The sequence below is a fragment of the Moschus berezovskii genome, chromosome 5 (assembly GCF_049115385.1).
Source record: "Moschus berezovskii isolate FMDL1 chromosome 5, NW_MosBer_1.0, whole genome shotgun sequence".
NCBI classification, from domain to species: domain Eukaryota; kingdom Metazoa; phylum Chordata; class Mammalia; order Artiodactyla; family Moschidae; genus Moschus; species Moschus berezovskii.
Window position 1 is genome coordinate 53,517,865 of NC_142464.1, and position 10,822 is coordinate 53,528,686.

At 47.5% G+C, this 10,822-nt stretch overlaps 1 protein-coding gene across 1 annotated transcript in view; it reads left to right on the forward strand.

The window, feature by feature from the left end:
• SLC34A2 (solute carrier family 34 member 2) overlaps window positions 1-8,443 on the forward strand; it is a 28,445-nt gene extending 20,002 nt beyond the window's left edge. The window contains exons 8-13 of the mRNA XM_055434808.2: window positions 344-439; window positions 850-970; window positions 2,151-2,318; window positions 4,104-4,220; window positions 4,313-4,437; window positions 6,020-8,443. Coding sequence (XP_055290783.2) covers window positions 344-439; window positions 850-970; window positions 2,151-2,318; window positions 4,104-4,220; window positions 4,313-4,437; window positions 6,020-6,646 — 1,254 coding nt within the window. The 3' untranslated portion in view covers window positions 6,647-8,443. The remainder of the gene's footprint in view (window positions 1-343; window positions 440-849; window positions 971-2,150; window positions 2,319-4,103; window positions 4,221-4,312; window positions 4,438-6,019) is intronic.
• The last annotated feature ends 2,379 nt before the right edge of the window (window positions 8,444-10,822 follow it).

A 10,822-nucleotide genomic window follows, 5' to 3' on the forward strand; every position in this document is an offset into this window, starting at 1 on the left:
TAAATGAAAGAAGGCTTTGTAGATGTTGCCTTGGGGAGAAGGGGCCAGCTTGGACCTTGCTCGTTCACTCGTACCTTCATTTTTTTTCTCTTATTGGATTATCCAATGAATATTCTACTGCATGCTTCCTAGATACAGGTCCATTGTTCATACGAGTCCTTCATTTATTGAGCACCCACTGACATTGAGGTGCTATGCTCCATGCTGAGAATGCAGATAGGGTGAATCCAGCAGTGAGTGTCACCGCTGCAATCTGGTTCACGTCCTCAGAGCCCCTCTTAACGTCTGTCCCACATCAGTTTTGACAATGGGCCGACTGTCTTCTGTCCATTGCTTTCCTCAGCTGGATAAAAATATTCTCAACCAAATTGCAATGAATGATGAGTCGGTCCAGAACAAGAGTATGATCAAGATTTGGTGCAAAACTTTTACCAACGTGGTAAGTGTCTCAGAATATTGCTGCCTGGGTTAGCTCTTCTGTCTGTACTGGATAAAGCAAGATCTTGCATTCAGATTAGGCATATAAAAGGCCGGGAGAAAGAAAAATCGAGGATTCCTGAAAAGTCAAAACTAGCCAGTGAGAATCCTTAAGTCCTTGAATTCTAGGTGGACAAACATGCTGTAGGACAGACAGGACCAGCCCACATCATGGACACATTTTCCTGGCTAATTATGTTCATTTCTCCTGGCTTATCTCTGGCTGCCACCTTGCTTCCATTTATGGAGGGACTTGTGAAAGCCGTGCACCACACTTACGGAGTCTCCCCTGATGCCCCGAATTTCCCTCCATTCCCCACCAGAAGTGAGGGTTGTAGACGATGCATAGTATTTCTCATGTTTGCCACCCAGACTGAGAGAAATGTCACCGTCCCCTCGCCTGAGAACTGCACCTCCCCTTCCCTCTGTTGGACGGATGGTTTGTACACCTGGACCATCAAGAACGTGACCTACAAGGAGAACATTGCCAAGTGTGAGTGGAACTCACAGAGCATCAGCCATTGGGACAGGCTGTCTGGGGTGATGATGGTTATTTCCTATCTGTGTGGAGCTCCAGTAAGCGAAGGAAAGAAGGGCAGTGAGATGCACTGAACACCAGTCCTACATGGGACAATGAGCTGTGAGCTTTCACAGCAGAAGAAGGCTTGGGAACCAGGGGACAGGCTCAAGGTCCCCCTGTAAGAGGAAGAGCTAGGACCTGAAAACTCAGTTCTTCTGGGCGTTCCAGACCAATTCAGAACTCATCAACAGATTCCAGAGTACTCCCCCAATGGGCTTTGGTGTCTCTTTGGCAGTAACTGTAGGGAGGTAACAGCCTGATTTGAAGGTGGTGTGGGGCATCTTCAGAACAGATACCATCATCCTTGAGTCAGGAGTCCCTATTGTACAGTGGGTCCCATTTGAGGCACTGGGGCTCTAGCACTGAAGAAAGCAGTGAGCTTACTGCTCCAATTGGAGCACTGATGCTCCAATTCTTTAAGAAGCTATACTGTTGCCTCTGGACTCTTATGGCCCTGATGCTAGTTCTTCTAATTATTTATTCCTTATGTGCCCATTTGCATATCTCTGCCTCTCCTCCTCTCCATGCATCCCCACATTAATTCTGAGCCATATACCTTACTACACCAGTTGTGGCTTACCTCACAGAATCATGTGAATGTATCACCTCTTGTATTGTAGCTGCTGTACATCCATTAAAATAACCATGTTTTTTTCTGGAATCATCATGGGGACACACAGTGACTTAAAACAAGAAAAAAACACAAGCAGTTTTATAATTAACAATTGCTCCCACTCTGACTTGCCCTTCCAGCCCCAACTTGCTCCTTGAATACTTATAGGTATTCTCATTATCATGGGTAAAACACAGAATGGGATTTAGAGGCAGAAGAATAGAGTTGGAGGCCTGATTCTGCCCCTGGATTTTACTACATCTTCACCCTCATGAGATCCCATTGGCCTAAACAACCTCAGGGTTATACTTAGCTGCAAGGGAGGCTTGAAAGAATGGTCTTTATTCTGGGCTGCCCTGTGTCAAGCTGACAACCAAGATTCTGTTACTTTGAGACAGAAGGATGTTGGGGAATAAATAACAATCTGTGGCCGCCAGGGCTCCATGCCCTCCTAACAAGGGCTGTCTATGGTCTCTCCAGGCCGGCACATCTTCGTGAATTTCAACCTCTCAGATGCTATTGTCGGCACCATCCTGCTGGTAACCTCCCTGCTGATTCTCTGTACCTGCCTGATCCTAATCGTCAAGCTCCTGGGCTCTGTGCTCAGGGGGCAGGTGGCTGCTGTCATCAAGAAGACAATCAACACTGGTAAGCTTGCTGCCTCTCATTCTGGACCTTTTCGGGGTGGCGTCACTGTGCTGCTCCCCCATAGGGGAGCTCCTGTTGATTCTCTTCCAGCAACAGCCTCTACATGGAGTTTCTGTCTTGGCTCTGAGAAGCTGTGAAAGTTACAATACCACTTGCCCTCAAAATCCTCCTTAGTGTTTTGAGTGGAGCCTGGGGAGCACTTGTTTGCAAGGCCTTGAGAAAGAGTCAGCTTAAGTTCAAATTGTTGTGAGTTAGGCCTTCCTTCCGACCAAGTTCCCTGTTTGCCCAGGAGTTTACTGAATCCATCAGGATTCCTTAGGTAATAAAGGGTAGCAGAAGTCCACTGTGACCCTTACTTCCCTTCAGCTCTTGGGAATAAAATGTGGTTCTGGATAAATTCATCAGTATTTTGAAACAGCCAGTGAGACTATTGCTGAGAATGGCATCCTGGCCAATGAAAACATACTCCATGAACTCTGCCTGTGAGATGGGGCTGAGGATGTCTACCTCCCAGGGTTGTCATGAGGGTGAGGTGAATGATTCTTGGGTGCTCGTTGGCTATGCGGGGCATCGTCCTGGACTAGTGGTGCCAAGAACAGGGTCTCTGGGGCTTCCAAGCTGCTTCACATCTTCAGTGCTCCTTTAAGTGGAAACAAAAGTGGAGGGTATGCAGCACTGGGAGACCAAGACAGGAGGAAAGCTAGAGTCTGAATGCTCAGAGTGCTTTGTTATTTGGGTGACATCTTAATCCAACCACTAACAAATTCTCATAGACTGGATGGTTTAAACAACAGAAATTTATTTCACACAGTCCTGGAGACTGGGAGGTCCAAGGTCAGGGTGCCAGCACAGTTGGGTTCCAGTGAGGACCCACTTCCTGGTTTATACATGGCTGCCTTTTCACCATGTCCTCACATGAACAAGCTCTCTCTTCTATAAGAGCACTAATCTACTCTTTTTTTTTTTTAATTTTTATTGGAGGCTAATTATTTTACAATATTATATTGGTTGGTTTTGCCATACATTGACATGAATCCGTCCCGGGTGTACATGAGTTCCGCCTCCCGAACCCCCCTCCCATCTCCCTCCTCCCCTTATCCTCCCTCTGGGTCATCCCCGCACACCAGCCCCGAGCATCCTGTAACATGCATCGACCCTGAACTGGCGATTCGTTTCACATGATAATATACATGTTTCAATGCCATTCTTCCAAACCATCCCACCCTCACCCTCTCCCACAGAGTCCCAAAGACTGTTCTATACATCTGTGTCTCTTTTGCTGTCTCGTATACAGGGTTATCATTTGCATCTTTCTAAATTCCATATATATGCGTTAGTATATTGTGTTGGTGTTTTTCTTTCTGGCAAGAGCACTAATCTACTCTTGAGGACTCCAACCTCATGACCTAGTCATCTCTCAAAGGCCTCACTTCCTGATACAATCACATTAGGGGTTAGGGTTTCAACACATGGATTCGGGGTGGGGGAAATGACACAAACATTCCATGCATAACAGATGGGTTCAGCATTCAGAACTCCAGTGAATATGTGTTTTTGTCTTGGCAACACATCCTCGCTTCCACCGTTTGACCATGCAAGGTGAAAGAATGCTAAAAAATCCGATTTGCAGCTTCAGACTTCTGTGTGGGTGTGGAGAGGAGTTTGTACAACCTAAACCTCTGGCCTAGTTGTGCCACCTAGGTCCTAGGGAGATGCCAGCTGGGCCTCCCAACCCATGCCTCCTCCAGAAGGATTGTGATGCATCTCTTATCCTCTGTCTTCCAGATTTCCCTTACCCCTTTGGCTGGGTGACTGGCTACCTGGCCATCCTTGTGGGGGCAGGTATGACCTTCATCGTTCAGAGCAGCTCTGTGTTCACATCTGCTATGACCCCGCTGATCGGTGAGTTTCTCCTCCGGGTCTCCCTCTGCTGTTACCATCTCCTGCCATCCTCTGGGGCTGATGCCATGGGCTTTCTATTTTCATCCCCCCAGGTATCGGTGTGATATCCATTCAAAGAGCATATCCACTAACGCTAGGTGCCAACATCGGCACCACCACCACCGCCATCTTGGCTGCCTTAGCCAGCCCAGGCAATACTTTGAAAAGTGCACTCCAGGTAAGGAAATGCTTCATGGGACAGGGGCTCTGGGCGGGATCCAAACCCATCCATGGTCTTGTAAGCACATGATTTCTAAATAAGAAACCAAGTCAAGCTTTTCTCTGTTGTGTCCAAAACTGTGATGTGGAGATGCCTCAGGGAGACAGATTTGAGAACAACCAAAGGTATCTGCTCCCTAGAGTGGTAGTCAGAGTCCCGTCACCAGAGGTTGTTTAAACAAAGGTGAGGTGGCTGTTTTGCTGGAGGAGGAAAGCGTATTCCAGAAACATAGATACAACTTCCTGTCTCCTTGCCCTCCTCTTGGCAAACTCTGCCTGGACAATGCGAGGTCACTGTGTCCTAAGCCTGGCATTGAGAAGAATCAGGGGGATCTGCCTTGCCTGGATCAGCTAGGTGACCTTAGGCAAGATGACCTTTGATGTCTGAATCACTGTCCCCCATTTATACACCCAGGGCCCTTGGACAGGTGACCTAACCTTTGAGCATCAATTCCCTCATCTGAAAAACCATAATCTCTAGCTCAGTAGGATTATTTGAAAGATCTGATGAGGCTCTGGCTAAAGCCATGCTGTTGATAGAAGTATAGAATGAGTATAGAATATGTGAATCACTCATGAAACCTGAAACTTTTAGTACTGCAGTTTTAAAAGTCAAAAAGGAACAGGGAGATTAATTTTAATAATGTGCTTGATTGAACCATTATCATTTCAACATGTAATTGCTATTAAAATGATGAGATTTTCTATTCCTTTATTTAAAAATTAATCTATTAACCCATCTATTAATTTGCTTTTGGCTGCACTGGGTCTTTGTCACTGCACTTGGGCTTTATCTAGTTGCAGTGAGTGGGAGCTATCTTTGTTGCCTTGAGTGGGCTTCTCATTGTGGTAGCTTCCCTTGTTGTGGAGCACGGGCTCTGGAGTGCGGCCTCAGGAACTGTGTGCACAGGCTTGCTTAGTTGCTTCCTAGCATGTGGAATCTTCCTGGACCAGGGATCGAACCCATGTCCCCTGCATTGGCCGGTGGATTCTTAACCACTGGACTACCAGGAAAGTCATTTACCATTTTTTCAGACTAAGTCTTGGAAATCCAGCGGGTATTTTACGCTTATGCCACATCTCAGTGGATAGTGACTAATGTATCGAATAGGGCTGGTCCAAAGCCCTTAACATCATGCTCGGTGCCTGGTGGGAACATATAGGAAAGTACAAAGTGTATGGCCTCTGGAGCCAGGCTATCTGGGTTTGAATCCCACCTCCCATCTGTGTGACTTGAGGAAAATAGCTTAACCTCATAGTGCCTCAATTTCTCGAAGTTCATTGTTAGATTTGGCCTAATGGACTTCAGGCCCTGAAAACTAAAGTGTGATTCAGGTGGTCACTTCCCTTGCCTTCCCCTCTCCCCACCCCCGCCCGCGACACACAAACGTATTAGGCCCTCAGCCGGTGTAATCCCCCCGACTCCGGGCTGAGCCGCGAAGGTGAGGGAGACCCGTGGCTCCACTTCTAGATGACGCCCTCTTCTCTCCGACCCCGCCGCGCGGCAGACGCATTCACCTCTCCAACCCCTTGCTTTTCAGATTGCCCTGTGCCACTTTTTCTTCAACATCTCAGGCATCATCCTGTGGTACCCGATCCCGTTCACCCGCCTGCCCATCTACCTGGCCAAACGGCTGGGCAGCATCTCGTCCAAGTACCGCTGGTTCGCCATCGTCTACTTGGTCGTCCTCTTTTTCCTGGTCCCGCTGGGCGTGTTTGGCCTCTCCCTGATTGGCTGGCCAGTGCTGGTGGGCGTGGCGTCGCCCATCGTCCTGGTGATCGTACTCGTGGTGGTCCTCAAGATCCTGCAGTCCTTCTGCCCCGGCTCCTTGCCCCAGAAGCTCCGAAGCTGGAACTTCCTGCCCTTGTGGCTGCACTCCCTGGAGCCCTGGGACAAGGTCATCACCTCCCTCACCAGCTGCTTCCAGAGGCGCTGCTGCTGCTGCTGCCGGGTCTGCTGCCGCGTCTGCTGTGAGCTGTGTGGCTGCTCCAAGTGCTGCCGTTGCAGCAAGTGCTGCGAAGACCTGGAGGAGGTGAAGGACGAGCCGGTTAAGTTCCCTGAGGCATTCGATAACTTGGCCATGGACAAAGTGGCCCAGGATGGGGTCACTAAGTCTGAGGCGGATGCTTCAGGCACCAAAACCATTTCCAGCGTCACAGCCTTGTAGGTGGGGTCTGCCCGGAGGCGGAAGGAGCCCCATAGTCCACACGCTCTCGCTCCCTCCTGGTTCTTCCTCCATTTCAGGGGAATTCCTTCCCCATTGAGAAATGACATCCATCCCAGCTCTCATTCCCTTGGCCCAGTGTATCAAGCCCACACAGTAGTTCCACCCCAGTCCCACGCTCACTGGGCCTTCGAGGCTCGAGAAGGCACAAAACAATACTGAAAGAGAATTAGTGAAACCTGGCCAGAGAGATGATCACAATTGCCCCAGCACGCAGTTGGGTTGGTCAATAGGACTCCCCCGGCCCCAACATCTTTTTCCAAAGGAAAAGCCCCAAGGGAGGAATTTAAGGAAGGTTCTCAGAGGTGCATATTCATGTACACTTTTCTTTATTATGATTCAGCTCAGGCTTCTCTCTTTTACCAAAGACCTGCTTCAACCAAGAGCAGCTGCTCTCCTACAGTCCAAGGGCAGCCCAGTTCAGGGGAAATGGTGTAATTGTCTGGGATTTGGAGAAGACCGTTGGTGTGGCCTTTTCCCCTTCTCAGCGTTCCTCACATCCCCTGGCAGGGTTTTCGTAAGAGAGCAGTCCTGTCCCTCAGCTGGCAGGTGGAGGATGAGTGCTGGGAATTGGGGAACATTTGAGGGAGATGGTTCATCTCTGCCGCAAGAGCCTTGGGTGCATCTTAACCCAGCTAATTTAAAAATCAAATAGGCATATGTTCTGGCTAAAGCCTAGTGCTGGTAAAAATCATCCCTGCTGAGTCTTCTGGAGTAAGATATGCCAGTTCTGAGTCCCCTCCACTCTGCCCCCTGAATCATAAAGCACCTGAGCGTAGGACATCTCTACACCTCTCTGCCTCTTGGCTCCTTGTACAAAATGACTGTCTGGGTCAGCTTTTGGTGGTCAGCTTCCGGTGGTCAGCTTCTGTCCATACTTGGACCCGCCTGTCCGTCCCTCAAAGCCAGAACCTCTTTCCAGATATTCTCCCATAGTCCCATCCATAAATGAACTTTGGTTCATCTGCCCTCTCTCCACGTCTGCAGAGCTCCAAATTTTTCACTGAGGGTAGAAACCAGGGCATGGCTGGACTGCCTACAGAACCATGATCATCAAGTGGCAGTGGGGTGCGTGCATGTCTGTGGATCCAAGAAGTGTGCTCCTTCTTGGCCCAGATGCCTTCTCTGTGCCTTCGAGAGCCCCCGCTGTATTATTGTTTATACCTCCTCTGACCATTGCTTCTTACCCTCAACAAACCTTGTTCTCCCTGCAGAGTGAGATGAGCTTCAACCGAGCCTGGGAAAGGGGATCAATGCAGCCATGCTCCCAGACCCTGTCCTTCCCCTTCTAGCTTCTCAATCACTTTAGCAGGTTGGGATACCAAACTGAGCCTTCCCCTGACCTTCCCTGTGTAGATACAGATTCCCAAACAGAGCCATTTATACTCTATATTTATATGCCTGCAACTGTACAGCATTTTTCGTAAGTTATATAGTAAGTAGTACTGTGATTTGTGTTATGTAGCGCTCTCATATGGAAACCAGGCCAGGTTCTACTAAGAAAGACCACCTTTGTATATTTTGTAATACTGCCTTTTAAACGTGCTTCCGCAGCCACACCCACACCACACACCTCTCCAAATATGTAAATATGTAAGTTAAACCTGGGCAGGGCTGTGGTCCTCTTTGTACTCTGATTTTTAAAAATTGGATCCTTGTACCTGCATTGATTGTATCTTTTTTTTTTCTTTACTGGTTGTGGGAAGTGAGAGAAATAAAAAAGATAATCAAAACCCCAAAGGAGCAAGTTGTTTTCAATCATAGGGAAATGAGGACCTCCTAGATCTATTTCCTAAAATTTTGAGGTTGTTCCCTCATTTAATGTCACTACTCACCAACAGCACCAGCTACATAATTTGTGGAGTCCCTCATTAAAAATGCAGGAAAAAATGCCATAACAGGTACTAAAAATATTAAGTTTTCCTTTCGACCATGGTCCCTCTTTTTGACTTTTAAAAAATTACTATTTAATGCTAAGTTGAAATTTTAAAATTGTTAGTGTGAATTTTATGGTTCCTCTTTATATTGTGATGCCAGCTTTAAATGCAAGCAGGGCTTCCCTGGTGGCTCAGATGGTAAAGAATCCGTATGCAGTGCAGGAGACCTAGGTTCAATTCTTGGGTTTAGAAGATCCCCTGGAGAAGGGAATGGCAATCCACTCCAGGATTCTTGCCTGGAAAATTCCATGGACAGACCATGGAGTCGCAAAGAGTCGGACAAAACTGAATGACTTTCACTTCACTTCAAATACAAGCAAGAACTTTTTAACTCAAATGCAGTATTCCTAGAAGTACACAATTCGTGTCTGTTAGCTGGGACACGTATTTTTGTGTCCACCAGAACAGCAGAGATATCGCACAGAATTCACTCAATTGTTTTAATTTCTCTTCTTTGTGCACATTCTGCTGATGTTCCCTACCTTACTGATGAGTAAGGAGGCAATGGAATGGAGAACTCAAGGTTACCCTTTCCTTCTCTGTCAGCATTTTCAAACTTGAGTGGATTGCTAACACAGGAAAGTAACAGTGGTGAGGAAAGATGTGATATGGCTTCTTAGTTATTTCTTGTGTTGTATTTGGACAAAACTCTGGTTTGAATGGAAAGCATGGCCTCTTGGGGGCCCTTGTTTGCTCAGTTATAGATGTGGCATACCTATACTTTGAGGCTTGCTGTACTCCCACATGGGATCTGCTAGAGTTTTGTACTCATGCCTGTGTGCTAAGTTGATTTAGTCGTGACCAATTTTCTGTGGGACCCTATGGACTGAGGCCACCAGGCTTCTCTGTCTGTGGGATTCTCCATTGCATTGCAGGTGGATTCTTTACTATCTGACCCACCAAGGCATTGCACATGCTCTGTGTGAGTCGGGGTGGCAGAGAACTTCAGGCATGCACACTGCCCATCTGCTTCTGCTCCATTGCCCCATTGCACTTAACTTACAAATCTAAGTTAAAAGAAAAACTTGTTAAGAATTTCAGGACCCTGACAACAGCATTTCAGCTAAAGGATGAGGCCCAAGAATGGGGGTTGGGATCATTTGAAGAGTTGGGTTCCATTCCTGACTCTGTCATTTACTAACAAGCCTAGTAACCTTTCTTGGTGTCAATTTTCTCATCTGGAATATGGGACAGAAACACTTGGCTTCCTATGGTTATTAAAACGAAGTAATGTATGTAAGTTTCCCAGGTGGCTCAGTGGGAAAGAATCTGCCTGCCAAACAGGAGACATAAGAGATACAGGTTTGATCCCTGAGTCAGGAAGATCCCCTGGAGAAGGAAATGGCAACTTACTCCAGTATTCTTGCCTAGAAAATCCCATGGACAGAGGAGCCTGTTGCTGCTGCTGCTGCTGCTGCCAAGTCACGTCAGTCGTGTCTGACTCTGTGCGACCCCATAGGTGACAGCCCACCAGGCTCCCCCATCCCTGGGATTCTTCAGGCAAGAACACTGGAGTGGGTTGCCATTTCCTTTTCCAATGCATGAAAGGAAAAGTGAAAGCGAAGTCGCTCAGTCGTGTCCAACTCTTAGCAACCCCACGGACTGCAGCCTATTGGGCTCCTCCGTCCATGGGATTTTCGAAGCGAGAGTACTGGAGTGGGTTGCCATTGCCTTCTCCACAGAGGAGCCTGGCAGACTACAATCTATTGGGTCACAGAGTTGGACGTGACTTAGCGACTAAACAACAACAGTGTATGTAAACATGTATGTAAACCCAGAACTGGTTTACTCCGAGTGCTTGACATACAGTTATGCATCAAAATATATTGGACTAACATACATGGTACATGATACACTTCCCACACTTCTTTGCATTTTTGTTTCCTTGAGTATTTCTAAAGCGAAGTACCAAGTCAAGAAAGCTACCATCAAACCCAAGCCACAGAGGTCAGAACTAGCCTTGGATTCATTATTAGGATGAGCTGGACTAGTGTCAAGTGGTGCATCGCCAAGCAGACCTGGGGTCAGTTGAGGGACAGGGTGAGAAGCAAGTGGGGAACAGGATGCAAAGAATCACTAGGAAACAGACTGGTGCTGTCCTCTAACAAGTGACTTATTTTCTAGCCCCAGTCTAGGATGTGGTAGTGGGCATTGTCTTACAGGATTTTTACATTATTTGTGT